At 40.2% G+C, this 22,513-nt stretch overlaps 1 protein-coding gene across 2 annotated transcripts in view; it reads left to right on the top strand.

The window, feature by feature from the left end:
* PTP4A2 (protein tyrosine phosphatase 4A2) overlaps window positions 1-22,513 on the top strand; it is a 39,740-nt gene that overhangs the window by 4,465 nt on the left and 12,762 nt on the right. For both annotated transcript variants that reach the window (XM_032227074.1, XM_032227077.1), the window contains exons 2-3: window positions 5,036-5,716; window positions 9,346-9,438. In XM_032227074.1, the coding sequence (XP_032082965.1) occupies window positions 5,621-5,716; window positions 9,346-9,438 (189 nt within the window). In that variant the 5' untranslated portion in view covers window positions 5,036-5,620. The remainder of the gene's footprint in view (window positions 1-5,035; window positions 5,717-9,345; window positions 9,439-22,513) is intronic.

Raw genomic sequence — 22,513 nt, 5'->3', positions numbered from 1 at the left:
CTGTAACATTTAGTAACAAAAACATATTTCAGCATCTTGCTATTTTATAATTGCTTTCAGACTGCTAATATTTCAGTGTAGCAAGTAAAGATGCTTGATACCTGTGTATTCATGATTCATTTAAATTTAGATTAATTTCTCAATGTTTACAGCCCAGTGAAAAATTATTCTTGGTGAAATTATCACTAATTATGAAATGCTATTAGTATATTGTTTAATATAGAACAATCTTCATAACATCCCCTCAAACCAAATTATCATTGAATAGTGATTCCAGTTGTAGCATCCTTTATACTATAGGCCAGTGTTTCTCAACCTTGGCGACTTTAAGTCCTGTGGACTTCAACTCCCAGAACCCCCCAGCTGTCTGGGGAATTTTGGGAGTTGAAGTACACAGGACTTAAAGTCGCCATGGTTGAGAAACACTGCTGTAGGCAGACATTAGGCTATTTTGAATGCTTAATTTGTATGTTATTTTGTTGAATGTAAGTCACTGGACCCTTTAATGAAAATGAATACCATTTTTAAAAAAAATCCAAGTTTATAACTATAAATTAAATCCAATTAATAATGACTCTGAGCACAGAATGAGTTAAGAATACATTCAGTAGAATAAGATGAAAGAGAAGGTGGATCAATACAGCCAACACATTACAACAGTACAGATAGTCCTCAACTTACGATCACAATCGAGCCCAATTGCTAAATGAGACAGTTGCTAAGTGAGTTTTCTCCATTTTATGACCTTTCTTGCCACAGTTAAGTGAACCACTGTAGTTGTTAAGTTAGTAATAAGGTTACTAAAGAGAAAAGAGAAACAAAGATTACTTACTTCTGAATGTGAAAAGGCTTAGTTGTTATTATAGGACAGCGATGGTGAACCTTTTTTGGCTTGCGTGCCATAAGTGGGGGGGAGCGCAGGGGGAGTCGTGTGCGGGCGTGCTGCACCCATAATGCAATGCACGACCCCCAGTGCGCATGTGTGCAATACAGGTGCGACCCCCCCCCCCATTTTTTTTCATTCTTTTTTTGACCTCCCCAGGCTCCAGAGGCTTTATAGGAGCCTGGGGAGAGCGAAAACAGCCTCCCGCACCCTGCCTGGAAGCCCTCCGGAGGCTTCAGGGACCTTCAGGAGGTTTCCCTGAAGCCTCCAGAGCAGTCAAAACGACCCTCCGAGCAAACCGGAAGTCCATTCCCAAACTTCCGGTTTGCCCATAGGGCCGGGTTTTTTGCACACCCGGAGGCTTCAGGGAAGCTCATGAAGCCTTTGGAGGGCCTCCGGGAGGTGGGGGAGGCTCTTTTCGCCCTCCCCAGGCTCCTGTAAAGCCTCTGGAACCTGGGGAGAGCAAAAAATGGTTTTAAAAAAGGGTGAACTCAGCTGGCCAGCACGTGCATGCGTGCTGGCCAGCTGACAGGGCAGCGCCTCACGTGCCCTGACAAATGGCTCAGCGTGCCACCTGTGGCATGTGTGCCATAGATTCGCCATCACTGTTATAGGAGGTTAAGCTGGAGGAGAGCCTGAATACCTGAATGCAATGAGAATTATACACCTTTATCTACACTAACTGATGGAAATCTGGCTTGTGCTTAAAATCTTGATAAAACATAGCTGCATACAGATTAATATAGATAGCAACAATCTAAAGGCTGCTGCTGTTATTTCTAAAATGTTAAATTCCCCACCCTCCCCACCCTGAAGAAACAATATTCATAATATATCCTTGAAAATGTCTATTGACCTGACATGAAGAAGAGCCCCACAATTTTTTAATGTTACTATTTGTGGAAGTTCATATTACCCCCATGAAAAATACGGTAATGAAATGTGGAATACATTGAGGAATAGAATGAGTTCAGATATGCTAAAGGTGTTGCTTGCACACACTTAAAACTAGTATTTGATGTCTGGCTGATGGATTGGCAGCTTGTAAACTTGCCTCCAGAAGTTGTGGATGCTTCATCGCTAGAGGTTTTTTAAGAGTGATTGGACAACCATTTGTTTGAAATGGCATAAGTCTCCTGCTTGAGCAGGGGGTTGACCTCCAAAGTCCCTCCCAACTCTATTATTCTGAGAGGACACTGAATTAGAAATTGGGCATAAAAAAGTAAGTGCACCTGAATTAAATGGACAACATTGTCAAGGTACTTTTTAAATTATCTGTCTTGTTAGCAATGAAACTTAGTATTTGTTCCAGGACTTGCTTGATTAAGTTTTTAATCAACCTGGGCTTCTGTTATCTAGTATATGTTAGGGCTACAGTTCTCAAAAGTTCCCACTAGCATTGCCATCAGTCATGCTGTTTGGAAATTCTGAGTTGTAGTTTCAGTGCAGCTGGAGGCTATCCAGTTTGGGGGGAAGACTCTGTAATGAGCTAGGCTTAGCTAATGTTTAAACCATGTCCCTGTCCCTATGTCATGTCATTCCCAAGATCTGGGTTTCCTAATCTATTGCCTAATCTACTTTCTAAATTACTTCCAAAACTGCGATATCCATTTGAAAACCAAATTGTATTTTTTTCAAAGCTCAGAGGATTTTTTCCTTGAGCGCCATATTTTCTGTTTGTTAAGCAAACACAGTGCTTGTGTGAATGGGTGTTTTTACTGGAAATTGACAAAAAAATCGAATTTCAGTTATGTAACCACAGAATGTCACGACCGGTTATAAAGTTGACTGATTGCCATGTGCCTGATATGTGGCAATCATTTGGTCACAAGAGGGGGCCAGCATGACCACTTCTGACACTTGGGGGAATGCCTTATTAGCTATTAAAGCATTGATTTGGTGGCCATAATAAATCTGTATAGTCATTAAGTGACTGGTTGTAAACTGAGGACTACGTATAACTGCTTCTGACAACAGTTTTTAATATACAAGCAAGCAAAGAGGAAATGTCACTTTCTGTTTCATGCCATTATTTTGATTATGGCCATGCTGGAGTTTAATCAAAGTGCTAATGATTAAGTTTGGGAGTGAGGGGGCAGAGACCATAGTTTAAAGAAATGAAACTATCAAGTCCAGAGTCTGCTAGTATAACCAGTATAAAAGTAAATTGCTTTATGACTCTTCTTATGAGAAGAATAAAAAGGTAAAAAAAGAATCAAAATTAAAATAAATCATGATATTTTAAAAGATCAGAAAAGGACCTTTGTGCACATGGTTTTCTTCTATATTTATTTAATATTTTTCTTGTATATATTCTATTGTACTTTGATATTTATTAAGCAATCCTCATAAATTAAAATAAGTAATATAGAACCTTGGACTTCCAACAGTATTTTCTAAAATTTGTGATCCATGTATCAAAGATGGTCTTGAAAAATCATACATGGTCATCTTAATTATTTTTCTTCAGGGTACTAATCTATTTGATGAGGTTACATTATACACAGTTTATATATTCTTAGTGCAGTTTCAGGTTTGCAAATAGTAATACCATCTCAGTTTCTGAAGTGATGGTTTCCTTTGCTAGCCTGTCATATTTTTCTGTGGTTGCAATGCTACATAGAAACAAATGCATTTCTACTTTTGTTTGCTCACCATTGGCTGCCTCTGTTACTATGGTTTGAATCATTTTTAAAAATCATACAGTAGTTGCAGGCTGTCCTATTGTGACATAGACAGTTGGAAAAATGAAAAGTAGAAGAGGTTAAAATTCTGCAATATTGTATAAACTACCCATTAGAAGTCTAATCCCTTAGGAATTGTTAAGGAGAGCTATAGCAAGAGCATTTCTTTATGCAAGCAGTAGTTGTTTTATAAATCTCTTCTCACTTGTAACTACCAGTATATGGTTAATTGATTCCCTAGTGTCAGTTGATAGTTTCTCTGCATTCAATGTTGTTTCAAGCTGTTTGCCTAGAAAATGGCTTCACCTCCCTTCCCTGGCTATTGGACCATTTGAGATTCTTTGGGGACCTGAATGCTTTACATGTATTGATAGGCAAAGAGAAAATTGAACAACAGCATTGCAAAGCAGTGTTTATGCCTCAAAATCCCATTTCACATTGCCAACATTTTCTACATTTTATTAAGTGTCCCTTTTAGTTTATCTTTGCCAGTCTGGGATTTTCTATGTATTAAACTTCACCAGCTATAATCTGCAGTCAGCACAATTGAAGATCATGTTACTTGGGACCTGAGCTGGGGTCCCATACAACTAATGATTTACAGCTTTAAATCCTAGAAGTAGTAATGAAACTGGAAAATGCGAGGGAATGTTTCTGTGGCACATAGTTTTTGCACATTGATCTTTCCTTCCTTCAAAGTAGTCTTTGATTCTGAAAGGCACTGTGTGCTTAGTGACGCAGCACATGTCTCTACCACCTTCTCTATAATATTGTGGTGGGGATAGAATTGTGAAACCCACTTGGTTGTATTTCCCCAGTAGGTGAACATGATAGACTGTTGCAGACATTACAAAACTCTTTGTAATAGCTAAATTGTTTTCACTCATAATCCATAAAATTTAGGTTTTCAGCATTCCCAGGACTTGGCTAGCTTTTTCTTTGATTAAAAAAACCCTCTCCATATTCAGATTGGGTTAAGGGTGCTTACCTGGGATTGTGTAAACAGGCTACTGAAGTGATTAAAGTGCTTACCTGGGAATGTATAAACAGGCTACTGAAGCATGTAGTCCCTTTCTTAGTATATTGTCTTGGGTAATGTACGTCACAACCTTGGTAAAGATCAACACTGAAGTGAGGCAGGTTAGAATTTCCTGGTATTTGTTTTATGTTATGCGTCATGGAACACACCGCCTTGGGAAAATGTGAGCTGAACTGTTCTTGGCTTTCAGTTTTCTCCTGACGTGACTGCTATACATATGCTTGATGCAAATAGAGCACTTAACGAAGCCCTTAATTCTCATATCTTGACACTATTGAAAGGCAGAATTAGTGCTAAATCTGCATACAAGGAGAATTAGTGCAATGTGTCATCTGTAGGCTATATGTATCAGGTGATATGAAAGTTGCATTCTTTAAAAATCTATGAATACCTCTCTGTAAGCCTAGATATTTCTTCCTTGTCTTTTAGGTTTTCCATTTGAATCCAAGCCACACATTTATGGCGATTCTGAGTGTCAGGGCAGATTTCTGCCGGGCCCAGCACAGCACCCTGGCTGAGAAGTGAGCTGGAGGCTGGCGTCCCTCGTGGGATAACTCAACCTGGCCTTGAAGACTCAAGACACTGAGAGATAACCCTCAAATATATGGGGTTATCTTTTGTACATTGGAAACCTCTTCCTCTTAGTGACACTAGAGAAGCAAAGCCTGGCTGAACTCCGTTGGAGAGAAGACTTGTCCTTACAATTTTCTTTGTGCCTCACCAGTGCCTAAATGTAGTCAAGGCTGCCTATTTTTTGCATGTAATAGAAACCTGCAAAATCTGAAGGAGTGCCACCTGCAGTGATTGAGGCTGAAGTTGAATTCCAGCAGATGCTCAAGAAAAGTAGTATTTCTTAAAGTGAAACAAATATTTTGAAGAACAAGACCAAGGAAATAAGGAAAGCTCTCACCAATTCCCCACTTTAGTGGTCTTTGATGTTTTCTGCTGTGAAACATTGCACAATTTGATTTTTAATTTTTGTTAGCCCTCATACACTTTCCTCCCTTCGCCATTATGAACCGTCCTGCTCCAGTGGAGATTACTTATGAGACAATGCGCTTCCTGATTACCCACAACCCAACCAATGCAACCCTCACCAAATTCACAGAGGTAAGAGGGGTATCCATCTATGATGTATAAAGTTTGAAGCATTTGAAAAAGTATTGAGAGATGGAGAAATGGAAAGGAGGAAGAAAGGGCATGTCAAAAGAAGAAAAAAGTAATTTTATGTAGCCCATTCATAAAAATCCCTCTGCTGTTGGTTCACAGATTATTGAAAAGAATTCATTCTTTTAAAAGTACAGCCCCCATGGGTTCCTACCAAAAAAGGGGCCCTCTTTCATAGAAACTATATGGAGCAGAGAATAGCTATGATGAAATCAATACACATAGTGATAACAAGAGTTCCCACCATTGCAGTGCCCCCACAGTCACATGAACAAAATTCCACCCACTTTTACAACCACTGTTACCACCCCCTTCGCTGACTTTCATTGTCTTCATCTGCCTCCCTTCTGCTGGGCTGTGCATCCTGGCCATGCACTTGTGGGTGAGAGCTATAGGAGGAGGCTGTGTGCGCTGCACTATGCTCCACTACTGGCTGGTTCCTTCTTTCTGGTAAGATTTCTAGCTGGTAGTGCCAACTGGGTGGCAGGGGCATTTGGTGGCAGCAATTAAGTAGGTGGCCAAAAGGGCAAAGATAGATAGGTGGAGATGCATTGAAGTAGAGGCAGTTATTATCTTGCAATAATGTCTTGGATCTCATGGAGTCCTCACTTAGCCATGTGAGATTCACTCAGCAGCAACTGGGATTGCTGGAACCACTACTGCTAAGCAGAGTAGTCAGATGAGGTTTTGCTTAAAGGCTGTGTCACTTAGTGATGGACTTGCCAGTCCCAATTTAGGTAGTTAAGTGAGGAGGACTTGCACTTCACCATATCTAGGTTACTCACTTTAACTATTCTGTGGTAAAAATGAATGTCAGTCTATTTCAGCTTTTAAAATAAAGGAACCGTGATATTCCTTTGACTTGCTTTGAAGAGACTATTAGTGATCCTGTATAATTGTCAGCAATTGACAGCTTACATAATAGAGGAGTATGATGAAAATACAAAGAAGGTTCCCCCCCCCCCCCCCGGTCTTTGATATGTTTAACACATAAATACAGTTCCACTTTGCAAAACTGACTAATATACTTTCCTGTTTTCTCCCAAAGTCTCTGTCAGATACTGCTCAGGATCTCACAAATTCTCTGAGCTGGTAGATAAATTTGCAGATTAAAAGTGTATAATGGACATTTCATAAGATGGTTGCAAAATAATCATATGTTAGAATGAACACAGTACTAAGCAGCAATGACCCACTGCTGTTTTATTATTCTAAAAATGCCTTGAGCATTTAAACTCCATAGTTCTATTTCTGCCTTAGGCACAAAAGCCAGCTGGATGACTTTGAGGCTGCCACTTTCTCAGACTTAAGAAGTCACTTCTGAAAATGCTGCCAAGAAATTGCAGATTTGTGTAATCACCAGGATTCAGGATTTAATTGATTGACACTTCCTCAAGAATCCCTTTTACTAGTGGGGTCCAGAGGCTTTGCTGGGAATGCAGAACACGTTTGAAATGAATGTCTTGCTTTGCAGGTTGCTAGTTTCCCTTTATTTTTTAATGATAAGATCTATCACTAAAATAAAATGATTTGCTTACTCTAACAATTATTGCCATAGATTACCATCAGAAAACAAGGCAATATTTCAGACAAGTAAAGTTTGATGGTTGTCCAAACAAGGCAACCAAACATTTCCATGCAAATGAGATTAGTAGAGCTGGTGGTAGTGGTTAGTTTTGTTTTTCCTCATTGTGAGGCTCTTGTTTATGTTGGGGACACTTAACATTTTTTATCTTTCTTCCCTATGGTTAAAAAAGTCATTCTTAAATATTCTTTCTTTTAGGCTGTTGATAAAGCTTGCTTGCCTGTATCCATAAATAATATGTTAAAGGCTAAGCAAAGCAGTTTTCTTGAATATAGTCACTGTAACTTGTGGTCTTCTGTTAAAAGAGAATTTGATGTTCGGCTGTTAACTTGTATAAACACTTTTTGCCGTCTGTTAAGAGTTTACTCCAGGTGAAAAGCTGATGCCCTCACTTTTGTGTATATGTTCTCTATAATTATCTAAAAGCCAGATGCTTTACTATAGTCCCCGATTTAGTACAGATATCTGTAGGATTATTTTTACCATGACCAGAAAGCAGGAATTTATATTTCTTAAAGTGGTGTGTTAATTATTATGATGGTCTTGTCAATGAATTGATCTAATTCCCCTTTAAAATACTCTGTTACTTTTCACTATAATTACAAGAGCAGCCACATTTCAGCACATATAACTAACTCCTAGCAGGGTAGAATCTCAGAAAAATATCCTGGAGCAATTTAGAGACAATCCCCACCTTGAGTGAGTTTGTTTCTTCCCAAAAGCTTTTGAAAAACAGAAAAGAATCTAAAATACTTACTACGCAAAAGAACTTAGTCTCTGTCTGGAAATGTTCAGACCAAAAATTATATATATGGGGAAGAATTATATGAGCAAAATGTGTACTTTCTCCCTACCCCTTTTCCTCAGCTTGGTAGTACGTCTTACTTTTTTATTGATGGAGGATGAATTCCAGGATATATGAATTTTCTTCTGTTTCCAGAGTTAACGTTACTTGACTATTTCTCCTAATAGGCAAAAATGAAGGGGTTCTACATTCTTGAAGTCCAACAGTCTGTTGCTCCATTTGTAGAAAAACTAGAAACATTTACAGCGGTGCTTAAAAGATGTGAAAAGATGTCCTTTTGGGTTTTCAATATTTCATCATATATATGACCTTAACTATTACCTGTTCTCCAGGCAAATTAAATAAGTTAAAAGCATACCTGATTAGATTCAGGTGTTTCAATCAAAGGAATTATACTTTCCCCTTTAAATGAATGTGCATTCTTAGAGGTTCCAATATTTTTGCCACATGCAAATACATAGTTTTGGACTATTTTCCTCAATAATAAATGGACAGTGTTTTTTACTTACTTGTTTAATTGGGAACTCTTTATCTAGTTTTAGGACTTGCATGGGGAACTAATTACAAGATGATGTAGGTCCTCAATTGTGACTGGTTGAAGTTGCAACGGATCTACCAGAGGGGGGATTACTTACGATTTGCCATGGTCACCTCCCTCCCCATCATGTGATCCCATTTTGAGTGCTTGGCAAGTGGAATGCATTTACAGTTTGCAGTGTCCTATGGCACATGACTGCATTTTACAACGGTCTTGCCCAAGTTCAGTATTTAAGGTATTTTCAATTTTTTTTGCAAAAACCATGCCCATAAGCAAATGACTGCTGCAAAAAGGCTATAAAATCAGGTCAGTCAAGTGACTTTATCTGCTTTATGATATCATGAGTTATGACCATAATCAGCAGGCTCCATTACAGTCGTAACTTGAGAACTACTTGTATTTATGTAGAAATACTGAAAATTCCAAAGGGTTCACAGTTTTTAAATACTGCTGTATTACTCTTTTTTATGCATTGTTGACACAGAGGCACCAGGGCAGCCATCTTAGGTTGCAGCAAAAATACTTTCTTTTGATAGGTTGCTATAAGTTAATAGTTATTAATAAAGCTGCATGTCTCCACAAGTGACACTTTCCCCCCCTTACTCTGAGAAATAAATTGGACGTTTCCTGTTTGTTCACAAAAGGAGCTGAAGAAATACGGTGTGACCACCTTGGTGCGAGTTTGCGATGCTACCTATGATAAAGCACCTGTTGAAAAAGAAGGAATACAAGTTCTGGTGAGTATTTTTCAATCTTTGGGAAATACAATCACGAATAGAATGGGACTGACAATATGGAAATCTTTTTTTGTTTGTTTGTTTGTTTCAAAACTCTTTTATTTCATTTTCATTTTCCTTTATACAATCACTTAAATACTGTGCAGTTAAAAAAAAGCAATAAACACAACTCATCATACACCCTTTCTTCTACCCCTCCAACTTTCCTTTCTCCCCTCCAACAATCCCCTCTTCTACTTCCCCTCCCCCTCAACCATTCCTTTCTCCCCTTCCCACCATCTCACCCTCCTTACATTCCCTTCTCACTCCCTCTTAATTCCTCCCTCTTCTTTCCCTCTACTCCTCACTTCGGTGTATTTTTACTATTCATTGGTCTATTCATTTTGTAATTTACACTAAAATTATAAGAAAAAAAAGATTAAAAGAAAGGGGGAAAAAAAGAAAGAAAAGAAAAAGCAACAGTATCCAAGTGCATTCATTGTTTTAAAAATTGAATCTATATTTCCACCCTCCCCCCCTCCCCCCCCATGACCCCCCCTCCCAGACCTCCTTCCGACTTCCCAGATCCCATTCCCGACATCGTTCCTTATCAAGCAAAGTCTGGAGTATATTGAAACCAAATAGATTAGAAACTAAAAAAAAATAAAAAATAAATAAAAATTAAAAAAAATAAAAAGAAAAATAAAAAGAAAAGGGGAAGGGGGAAAAAGACCCCCCCCCAAAAAAAGAGAAACCAATAAACTCTCTACCTTAAGCTCAGCTTCCCATCGTTATTAACACTTAAGCAATGTGCATCATTCCTAGTCTCGATTAATTTATTACTTGCAGGATTTCAAACTATGTTGAAACCAAGTGAGTTAATCAAATAAAATTCTACTCTAGCTAGGGACCTTATCTCTTTATCTAAATATGTATCCATTTCCAAACCTTTAATATATCCCTTTTACCTCTTTCTCTATAAAGCAACTTAAACACCTCAAATATTTCTCTCGGTTTCTGTTCCAACTCCTCTCATCCTGCGTCTACCCGTGTCCATATATATATTTTATTATCATCCGTACACCTCCCCTATTTGCTCCACCTTCTTTCAAGCTCCCTGAGTATATTCTTCCAAACATTATGTTCAAATAAACATTACTATAGAAGTCAACTTACTTTCTGGCTCAAAATAAGCTCTAATTAAACCTTCGCTACCCTCCCATCTGCGCCACCCTTCCCAACTCGATTCAACCTAAACCACAATCCAGAAGCATCACAATCTCCGCCTCCCTCACCCTAGAGAATAAAACATAAGCAATTTATGTAAAAGTTCCAAGTTGTCCATCAAGTCTTTTTTTTTTTTTAAGTCCCATACAATATAATTCCCGAAGCGATCAACATCATTTCTTACAGCCTTAATGTCTCTTGATCGGTATACCACTATGCCCTTTTCTACAAAGCATAGTTACAGAGTATTATTCCAGTTACGATTAAGCAAATGTTTTGGAAGCATAACTAAATCCTTGTTCTCCGCTCTGCTGCCCTTCCGAAGGGGAAAAACGATAGCTCCCATCTTGTAGTTGTGTGATTGGTTGTCTCTCTTGTACTTCTCCTTGTATTTGTCCAAGTCCGGGTAATTCAGGAAGTCCCGCCTTTAGAATCTTATGATAAAAGTCTCGGGCTTCACAAGCTGAGTTGAGGCGATGTTTCTGATCGTCAAGTGTGACTGTAATACCAAATGGCGCCTCCCATCTGTACTGTATCTGATTGTCTCTAAGTTCTTTAGTTAAAAAAGCATAGTCCCTCCTGGCTTTTAACATCTGGGGTGGCACCTCTTTAAAAACGATCAAATCCTGTCCATCAATTCGCAGCCTGTTGTTGTAGAACTCTTGTAGTATCGCGTTTCTGGATTCTTTTGTAGCAAAATATATAACCACATCTCTCGGAAGCTGTCTCTGTTTTGCTGTCCACGAATTGTGGCGGTAAATTTTTTGGATCTGCCAATCAAAGTTGAGTCCCGGACCTCCCACCACACGACTGAAAGCCTCAAAAAAGGTCTGCTTCAAATTCTCCTGTTCGTTTTCACGCAATCCCCTAACTCTTATTGCAAACGCAGTCTTTTTATAATTTGTCATAACAAGTTGTCTCTCTGCCTTTTCAATTTCCTGTTGCAGCTTTTCGATTTTAGATGTCAAGTTAAAATTGTCTTGTTCCAAAAGTTCCAATTTATCCTCCATTCCTGCAACGTAATCTGTCATCACGGTTATAACTCCGATGGTATCCTCCCTTGTTTGGGCAATCTTGGCATCAAGTTTATCACATAGTTCCGAAATAAATTGCATTATTTCCTCTCTAAATTCTCTGAGGGTTTCAAAAAGAAATTCTTTCGTTAACATCTCCAGTAGAGGGCGTAGAAGGCATAGACTGTGACTTTATAGCGATTACTTGGGATGTATTGTTAAGAAAACGCTTAGAATTTTTTGACTTTGGAGCCATTATAAAAGAACAACAGCAAACAAACAAAGTCTCTGCACACCTTGATTTACAATAAAATACTTTGAGTAAACTCTGGCAATTAGTAAAGAAAAGTCTTCAGGAAAACAGGGCTGATTAAATATATCAACTGCGAAGGCTATAAAATCGCCATTTTGAAAAACAGTTAAACAAAGGGGTTTTTTGTAAGGTTGAAGCTGGTATTTTAAATAATAATAAACAAAAAAGGTTTTCAGGAATGGTCGCTGCCTGGACCGATTTTAAATAGCTTAGATTTGTTCTGGGGGGGGAGGGCCTGCCTTGGGCTGAAAAAAACAGCTGAGAAGATCTGGCTGGAGTAAAAAAAAAAAAGCTCAGCTTTGTGTTGAACCTCTTCTCCGTTCACAGCGAAAGACAAAAGGCTGTGAATTTCAAAGAGATTCTAACGACTGAGCTCCTCCCTGCCCCTTTCTGCCTAAAAGGGGAGATATCTATAGATCTTTTAGATATACAGACCAGAACTCTGAGGGGAGCTCCGTTGAGCCCCCGACGGCGACAGGCTCCTCCCCCGGAAGCCCCAATATGGAAATCTTTTAATGTCATTGTTAATTTCTTTTTAAGCTGTGGAATGTTCCTGCATCTCTGTAAAATTGGTTTGGAATCTGGGCTGTAAAGCAGCTTGCATTTTTCTCCCTGTAGGTCTATGACCAGTCAAGGTTTAGACAGTTACTCATTTAGAGGAAGAAGGTATAAGTAGTATCCTGTTCATATCAGAACAAAGATTTCAAATTGGTCAGTTCATCAGATAATACTGAACTAAATTATTAGATAGAGAAGTCACAGAGGAAATAGTCACAGGTGGTTAACTGCCTGTTTTCTGAGCAACCCATGATTGTGATCTGAGTAGTGTATACTAGCATGTCACTTTTTAGCGGCTGAGCATATTTTGATGTATTGAAAGTTGCAAACCAGCCAAAAGGTATGAATGAGAAAGTGGCTCAAGTCATATATGTATGTTGCTTGGCATCCTCTGTGTATGTAGGTAGTCTTCAGATAATGTCTGTATAGAAGACTGGAATTTCCATTGCTAAGTGATACGGTTGCGAAGTGTGATATCATGTGATCACATTCTTAGCAGCAGCAATCCTGGCAACCTCTCTTGCCACTAAATCCAACACAGCCATTAGAAAAGAACAGGTAATCCTTGCTTAACAACCAGCCACTTAATAACCATTTGAATTAATTGTGACCTGTGAAACACTTCTGATTTGCTGCAAAATGCCCTCCCCAAGAATGTGATCATTGTCTTGCTTAACCACTGCTTCACTCAGTGATTGAGATTCTGGTCCCAATTGTTATAAATCCAGGTACTAATACTAAAGTCATTCCCAGCTTGTTCTCTCCCAGCTCCAAGACTCAGGTAAGGGATTGCCCTCTTGGCTGCCTACCTATATTCTTCTGCCAGCTGCTTCTGCACCCATCACTACATACTACTACTGTGCTGGCCAGGGACTTTCACTTTGTCTTCTTTTGCACTGGTGCAGCCAGGGCTTGCTTTCATGTGCTGAGGTTATTTTGCAAAAGAAGGGCCTGGATGGGACATGAATGGAGGTCCTGGACAGGTCATGAGAAGTCCTGACTGCACCAGTGCGAAAGAAGGTGGTACAAAGAAGGTCACGGCTATACCATAGTGATATATGATGTGAGCAGGGCTGGGTGGCAGGAATACCAGGTGGTAGCAGGTAGGTGGATGGCCAAAAGGCAGCTGTAAATGTGGGTGACCCTGAATTTTGTTTCTGTGGCCACAGAGGCATTGCATTGGCCAGAACGTCAAGGACTGGACTTTTAGTCCCTTCATTCAGCACTGATTGAATGGAGATTAAACAACAATTATCTGTAATTAAATTGAGCCAAGGAAGCTATGTATTAAAAAAAAAACTTTTATCTCCATGCCAAGATCCCTGAATTCTTGTTTTAGAAACAAGAATCTTAAAAATAAACTGATTTCTGAGAGTTGCTTTTTAAAAAAAGAGAGAACAGCAAATCATAGAAAAACCATGGGAAACCAGTTGAAAAAAATACTTAAGAAATTTGGTGAGGAAATTCACTGCTTTGGTTAACTTTTCCCACTAGCAGGAGGGACTAAGTGTGAATGATTGAAGCTGCAGGACCTCTATTTCATTACTTATTTGCATTTATCTCGTAACAATCTTAGTCTTTTGAAGTCTGTATGTTACTGGACCAAGTGTAAATGTGGGTTGAGTACAGATAAGACACAGGTTATAGGTGTGATTTATTCAGGTTTAATGGAAAAATGTACTCTAGATTTTCATGTAGCATCTTTGCCAATGCCTTATAGCAGTGGTCCCCAACCTTTTTATCGCCGCGGACCAGTCAGCCTTTGATAATTTTACCGTGGCCAGCTGAGCGCGCGCAGGGGTGGGGGGGGGGCGTTGTTCGCGACGACACATTGATTGTTTATATATCACGTGTGTACCAGCGCGGGGCTCTCTTCCTTGGAGCCTTTGCGCACGGCCCAGGAGCTTTTGCGCACGGCCCAGGAGCCTTTGCGCTGCAGCGATCATGTCCCCCGGCCGCTGCAGCGATCATGTCCCCCGGCCGCTGCAGCGATCATGGCTCCTGGCCGCTGCAGCGATCATGGCCCCCGGCCGCTGCGCGGCCCGGTGCTAGGTACTCCACGGCCCGGCACCGGTCCGCGGACCGGGGGTTGGGGACCACTGCCTTATAGAACTGAAAGTTTACTAAAATTTTGCAGCTATGCTACTGTGTCATCCCAGGAGAATTTAAAGATTTACTGATGTGTGTATGTATTTATATATATAGACACAGTATGTAGAGAGTAAGATGCAGAGGATATATTTATGCTTAGATTTCTTACAATGTCGATTAGATATTGAATGTTAAGATTTCAGAATGCATGTTCAAAGTAAAAACAAACCCTATATTTCAATAAATGCAACTTTTTAAGGTGAAGTATGTATAACTGTAATATAATCTTAAATGCAATAAAAATTAAGGGAGTCAACTTCTCAGATTGTATTTTTGTTTTATTTAGAATAAAATGGCATAAAATAGGGATGTGGCTTAAACATAAATTATTATGGTATTTTGATTTCAGTTCATATTCATTGATTAATCATCATGAACCTAAAAGTTAGTAAAAGATTTTGGATAACTTTGGCAAGTCTAAATATTTTGAGATCAAAGTTAAGATTTCTTGGACAAGTATGGATAATAAAATATTGGGACTTGGATCCTGCCTTGGTTTCAATATTTTCAAATAAGAAAAATCTTTTATAGATGTTACTACAATTATTAACATCAACATTTGGGACAATTTATATATAATTAAAGGGAAAAAAGTTTTCATGACTAGAAAATATGAAAATAATGAAAGGACAACAAATTACTATGGAAAGATCTTGGAATTCCTATGTCTGTTCAGAAAATATTTATTTAATAAATGATTTAAGATGGAGGATTAAATGAGATATCTTTTTTAAAAAAAATTGAGTACTGATTTTTCTGAATGAAAACTTGGGGCCCTCTGGTTATAATAGTCATCCTAATTTGTTCCAGGCCAAAGCGTAGTCTTTTTAAAGGTGAAACTAAAGACATTTTCAAGAAGCTCAACTTGGTAGGCTTCTTGTCAGCATTACCAAAGTGAGCAGCTGTTGCTTTCTCCCAATATTATTTTTGGATCTTTCCCAGCCTTGGAATTCCTAGAAGTTGCCCATCCCAATTTCTTTTGGGAGCTGCTTTGATTTCAGCCTTAGCTAAAATCGATTAGGAACCTACCATCTTTGAACCTAGCTTCAATACAAATGTGTCCTATGTGTTTAATGTCAGTGTTAAACCTCAGGATCTCAGGAGGAGTTTTAATGTTAAAAAACATGTCTCATTTAATCTTCCAGCTCGTAAGTACTGTTAAACAATTACAGCCTGCTATATTCAGCTTTTCATACAGACAAGCTCTGGTTCACTTCTTTTACTCGAAAAAGTGAACTAAATAAAAACTAACATAGGCTTCTCAGTTAAAACACACACATCCTCCCCAGTCAAAAAGCATAGTGTTTGGAAATTATTTTATTATTGTGGGACAAATTACTGTTTATAATTTAATTCACTTTTTCCAGTCTTTGAAGATGCTTTGATTGCTTGCTCACATAAAGGATTTTTTTTAAAGTTGACATACTTTTACTGTGTCCAAAAGAAAAGGTATTTCAACTTTTTCCAAAAAAGTAAGGAGTTTTTGGATTAATGTTTTTTTATTAGTTTTCTCAGTTATAAAGTACACAGAATTTATTTTCAGAGTTTTTATAGCTTTTTGTACAGTAGGCTAAAAGTATGGATAAAACATTTATATTAGATGACAACAAATTTTTATAGTTTGCTTCCACAGTTATATATCCAAATGCATTGTACGAGAATTATGCCAAATGCCATATTCCATTTTCTGGGATTTTGTTTTCTATTCTGGAACCAAGCCAGAGTATAATTCAAGGATAGATGAAATTTGTGTGAATTAAATAAAAAAACCCAAAAGATTGTCAGCATGGAGATTAAATATGAACCTGAGGGATCACCGGGACCAGATAGAAATGCTGAAGGCTGTGTTTAAATAATCATAAGGAAAATTAGCTTTTTGTTGTGTTTAAAAAAGTATAATTTTTATTAAGTAGTAATGCAACTTTAGAAATAAAACAATATGTTTAAAATGTACATTTTGCAAGTGCATTGTAAACTCTTGTTTGTAATTATGGTGGTGATGAAAAAGTAACTTTCAGACCAATCCTTGCATTTACAACCTTCACAGATTTATAAAGCAAAGGAAAAGTGGAGTAAGATCATAAGCAGAGTCACAGTTTCACTTATCAATAGCGTGGATCAACAACTAAATAGTTGGTTCCACTTGTAGAATGAAGACTGCTATGGAAAAAGTATGTTTGATTCTGTAAGAAGCTTAATTCCTTAATCTCAATTAGCATGGATTAAGTTAAATACATACAGACTGAAAAAATTTATCATGTAAACCCTTAGAAATGTTTATGCAGACAGCCAAACTACATGCTGTAATTGTGTTCCCATTTTAGTTGAGATTTTAGATGATATACAGCTGTTGACCTCTCTTGTATTTTTGATCCTCTAGTAAAACACGCACTTGATGGTTTTTGTTCCTTTGATCAGCACTTGCCTTTTTCATTAGATTCTGTGGGTCTTTCTCTATAAAGAACTGCTTCAGCGAAGCAGTTGAAGTGATGTCCCAGTGCCTGGAAGCTGTCAGGGTCTGGATGGGAGCTAACAGGCTTGCACTCAATCCCGACAAGACCAGGTGGCTATTGATGCTCCCTCCCAAGGATGGTCCAGTCGTTCCATCTCTTAGCCTGGGGGGGTGAAATTATACACCCCTCAGAAAGAGTTCGCAATTTGGGTGTCCTCCTGGATCCATAGCTGACGTTAGAACATCATCTGTCGGCTGTGACCAGGGGGGCCTTTGCCTAGGTTCGCCTGGTGCACCAGTTGCGACCCTATCTGGACCGGGAGGTCATTCGGATGGTCACTCACGCCCTCGTCACCTCAAGACTGGATTACTGTAACGCGCTCTACATGGGGCTGCCCTTGAAGAGTGTTTGAAGACTGCAGTTGGTCCAGAATGCAGCCGCGTGAGCGATAGTGGGGGTTCCTAGGTACACCCACGTTACACTTATCCTCCGTGAGCTGCATTGGTTCCCCATTGGTCTCCGGACACGCTTCAAGGTGCTAGTCGTTACTTTTAAAGCCCTACATGGTTTAGGACCTGGCTACCTGAGAGACCGCCTCCTGCCATTCACCTCCCAGAGACCAAGAAGATCACACAGATTAGGCCTCCTCCGGATTCCATCTGCCGGTCAATGTCGGCTGGCGACTCCCCGGGGGAGGGCCTTCTCTGTAGCTGCTCCGGCCCTATGGAACGATCTCCTCATGGAGATCCGGACCCTTACTACTCTTCCGGCCTTCCGCAAAGCGATTAAGACCTGGCTGTTCCGGCAGGCCTGGGGCTGTTGATTTTATCCAGCCCCATTCTAAGCTGTATGTATGTTGTGAAATTTTAATGTTTGTTCTTTTTAATTTTTATATGTCCCCCCCCTCCCCCGTTTTTATCTGTAAGCCGCCCAGAGTCCCTAGAGAGTGGGCAGCATACAAATCCTAATAAAACCTAAACCTAAAGCAAAATCTTAGTCAATGTCTGGGTTTATCTCACCATTTCATAGGTAAGAGCTATTCAACATGAGTGGCAAACAGTCATAGATGATGTGGCTAATCTTCTACTTTGGGGTGGTGGTCAAACTCGCAGCCTGGATGCATCACACGATAGCCACACCCATGTCCGGTTAGCGAAGGGGGAAAAAGTCACTATACATCATCTGACGATGCAAATTTGACACCCCTGTTCTATTTGATGGCATTCTTCTTGAGGGCAACGTGCTTATGATTGCCTTCCAATATGGGGAAATATGTAGCAAAAATGGTCCTGTCCCCCCAGTAAGAAAAAAATCCTAATGAGATTTTTATTATGGATTGATCTAAGTTGGCTTTCTTTATTTCCTTAGTCTACAGAATCCATGAGGAAACACCCCCCCCCCCCATTTCTCCTGTTGTCTTCAGTTCATTTTAGGTTGTTTATTTACAGAGTAAAAAATTTGTATCTTGTTCTGAAACAAGCATTCTAAGCCACCCAGCATCCGGACTGCTCTGCTAGCTATCAAAAAAGTGAGACAGTTGAGAGCAGATTGGAGTAAAAGTTTGGAGAAGAATTTTCTATGTAAAGAGTGGTGGCAATGAACAAACCGTCTCTCCATCAACAGACATTATGGGGAAAGGGCATGAGGACCCTAGATTGAGAGAACTACATTTGGATCATTTTCCCCTCCTACAGTCCTATATGTTCAAGCTTTCAACCACTCCCTTCTGTTTCCAGATTAAGATGGGGGGAAATGTATTCAGTGAATTCTACAGAGTACTTGTAGCCGAGGAAAATTCAAATAGAAATCCTTCCAAACCAACAGATGACCTTGGCCTTTCTGCTACCTCCCACTTTCTTAATTCAGGGTAATTTAAAGCAATTTAAAAATTACAATTTAAAGATACCCTGGTAATCTTGGAGATCTGTTTGAGAACTAAGATGGGTCCAAGGTGCCTATAGAACAACTCACTGATCTTGCCTTGGTAGATTACATTTAATTCCAGTGCCCTCTTTTATAACATTGGTAAACAAGCCCTCGTAAGGACGGCATTCCATAAAGGAAAAGAGAAGGGGATGGTCATGGGATTTTATTGAGATTAATCCATGGCAGTTGTTGAAACATCACAAGTTCATGTGTTGGCTTCCAAGAATAGCTTGCGCTTGAAAAGCAGGCATGATTAAAGATAACAAAATTCTTTTCTATGAATGGTTTCATTAGAAGGTGTCACAGAGAAGTCACTGTGTCTGGAACAAAACATAACTTGGCTCTGGTGGTCGTAGATGAGTGGAATATGTTTGTAAGTTATATTTAGTAGGCTCTGAGAGCAAGCTTTGAGCAGTATCTGAGCCTAATTATTTGCCTGAAAGATAGTTACCAATTTGCAGGTTTTTATTCATATATACATTGTGGCCCTGAAGAGCTAAAGCCCAATCTAGTTCTCTGGGGTTGTGGGGGAAATGGGAAGAAGGAACACCATATATGGTTCTTTGAGTTCTTGAAGGAAAGACAGGAGATAAATCTAACAAACAAATATATTTAAAAACTGTTCTTCCTGGCTTAGAATCTGTTCCTTAACATGTAAAACGGGGAATAATAACAGCCAGTTCAAGGCTGTTTGGGAAGAAAAACAAACATGAAACAAATTTAGCAAGTTATAAATATATTCCTAGTAGCAATGAATGCAGCTCTTGTCCTTTTGGTCTCCTTCAGAATTGAAGGGTGCACTTCATGAGTCTTGCAACTTAGTCAGCTTCCATTGCTGCTTCAAAGACATCTTAATTCCTGGCTCGTGACAAGAACTTATCAGTGGCAGCTTCAATTTCAGTAGCTCTGCCCTGAACCACAGCTCTTGTGCCTCTTTTTGTGGGTGGGAAGTTCCCCTGGTGCAGGACATCCATTCTGATAAGGCGCTGCAGGAAAGGTCTTATATAGCTGTCAACCTGTGAAATAAAAGGTCTTTTGAGTTCTAAACAGATGCTGATTCATTGAAGAGCTTGAATTAACTTCCAGCAGTAGTGTGTGATAGCTTCTTGCCAATAACATGTTGTTCTCATGTGTGATTACAACACGATGTACTTATGAAATAAACTATAGGATGTATTACAGCAAGGATCTCTGCATTGAGGCTGCTAGTTTTTCCTTTGATATCTCCAGGGACTTCTATTCATGGTGCATGTGGGTCCCTCTGCCCTATTTGCTGTCATAACTTTACTATCCTAGAGTGTTGAGTTTGTTTGCCTTTGGTCCACTCCTGCACCTCTTTCGCTGTTTCTGAACAAAAGTGAAGAAATGTGACACTAATTTTTTAATTGGAAATTAAAAAATTTAAAATTAGCAGCTGCTTTGTTTGGCCAGGCACTACCTGGCACAGTGTACTAAGGGCCATTATCTCTGGTATGGTGATAATTACTCAGTTAACTTTTCAGATCTATTGTACCTTTTTCAGAATGGAAAAAAGGGACAAAAATACTATAAGATCTGACTCTGGTCTTGTCTGACAAAAAATGCTTGAAACTGTTTTCCTGAAAATTAAAGCAGATCTGCTTTCTGGCCATCTATATTGGCTGTTGTCTTTACTAAGTATATTGGGATCTTTGGAATCAGATGCTTTGTGAGGAGGAAGAGCAACCTTGGGTTGCTGCCTTGGGTTTGATGAATGTCATCTGGACTGGGTGAGATATGTGTTCAATATGTCCAGATGTTCAGAGTGTCCAGATGCTTGTAGATTCTGGGAAAACCTCCAGATGCCATCAGCCTAGATTGAGAGCCAATTTGGTCTCTGATTTCCCTGCATGTGTTTTAACAAGGTGGGATTCATGGCTTATTTTTTAGGGGCTTGTTTTTGTACTACCGATAGCACAAGCTGCAGAGTTATCTGTTCTGGAGATTGGATAAAATCTTGCATTTGAGAACTAGTGCCCATATTTTCTCTTTCTTTCTAGATCAGTCCCTTTTCCTTCTGTGTTATATGCTAGCTAAAGTAAGCCTGACTGCTACCATTAATGTATGGATGTTGACAATTCTGACCCATCCTCCCCTTCCCGACCTTCTTCTTATGCTCTTAGAACTGTGTTGCATCTGCACGAAAATTTTGTAGTTTGTGTTTTGTATGTGGAGCAGAAAACAACAAATTTAACAGTGTGAGGGATGGAGGCAGTACCTGGCCAATTCTCCATAGTGAGGGGATTGGACTGAGTCAGATAAGATCTTTGGGACACGCCCTGGTCACTAGGTACTGCCCCGTTATCGACTCAGTCCCTCAACTGGACGGTTTGCCATTCTGGATCTCCTGTAATCTTGGAAAACAATATAAAAGACTGAACAGAAAAGAGAAATTGCCTCCCTGCCACAAAGATCAACCTCCTCTGGACTGGATAACTCCCTGGTGGGGTAAAAGGACTGCCACAAGCCCTCAGGGGCGGCACGCTGCCCAGGCCACTGAGTGAGACCAGGGTCACTCAGTGAGGACTTCTGCCGGGCAAGCCAGAAAGACAAAGGCACAAGCTTTGCTGTGGAGGCTCTACCGGTGCCAGAGCACTCCGCCGCTCCCCACAGGGGTGGAGCGGCGAACCGTGGCTTCTCCAAGTGCCGTGGAGTGCCCGCACTGCTTCCACGTGGTCCGACTCATTGGAGAGGCCACGAGTGAGAGCCCGGCTACAGCAGCATTGGAAGAAGGCAGGAGGCAAGGAAAACCAGTGGCAAGGGTGCACAAAAGCTCCTCGGAGCACAAGCCGCTTGAAAAAGCATTTTTAAAGGCAGCGCCTTTGTTTTTGGTGTGTGGTGCCATTTTGAAACCGGGAGGAAACACGTGACCCAAGATGGCGGCGCCCAGCAGCTCCGAGGAAGCCAGCAGGACCCAGGTAACTGCATCGACGGCCAGTAGCCCCACCGGAGGGGCAGAGGTGCACCCATCCAGTGGCCACCCCAGAGACTTTCCAAAAGGGGGGGAGCAAAGGCTAGAGCCAAGAAGAAGCACCTTTTCCCAGGGCAGAGTTAGAGGCAGAGGGTGGCCCCAAGCCTTCCAAACCCTCTTCAAAGTTTGAAAAGCGAAGGCACAAGACTTTGGAGCGGATCTGCAAAGAGGCGGGCAGCCAAAAGACTACCCCAGGCCCGGGAACAGAGTGGAAGGCTCCAGGGATTTCTTCAACCAGCGGGGCCACCGAGGAGGACCCTGCTTTGCAGGCAAGGATCCCTATTGACACTTCAGGCCTTTGGGGCTCTGCTCAGGGGTGGTAATCCCCTCCCCTGCATCGTTGGGAACAGCCCTGCTCACGGGACTACCACCTCTGGGGTTTCCCCCTGCACAGGTGGGCATGGGCACCAGCCAGAAATCCCCCACAGTGTACCCAACTTTCAGGACCTGATGATGCATGCCTTCC

Source organism: Thamnophis elegans, chromosome 12 (genome assembly GCF_009769535.1).
Source record: "Thamnophis elegans isolate rThaEle1 chromosome 12, rThaEle1.pri, whole genome shotgun sequence".
Classification (NCBI taxonomy): Eukaryota; Metazoa; Chordata; class Lepidosauria; order Squamata; family Colubridae; genus Thamnophis; species Thamnophis elegans.
The sequence above is the reverse complement of the archived record's forward strand: the minus strand, read 5'-3'. Positions and strand labels throughout refer to the sequence as shown.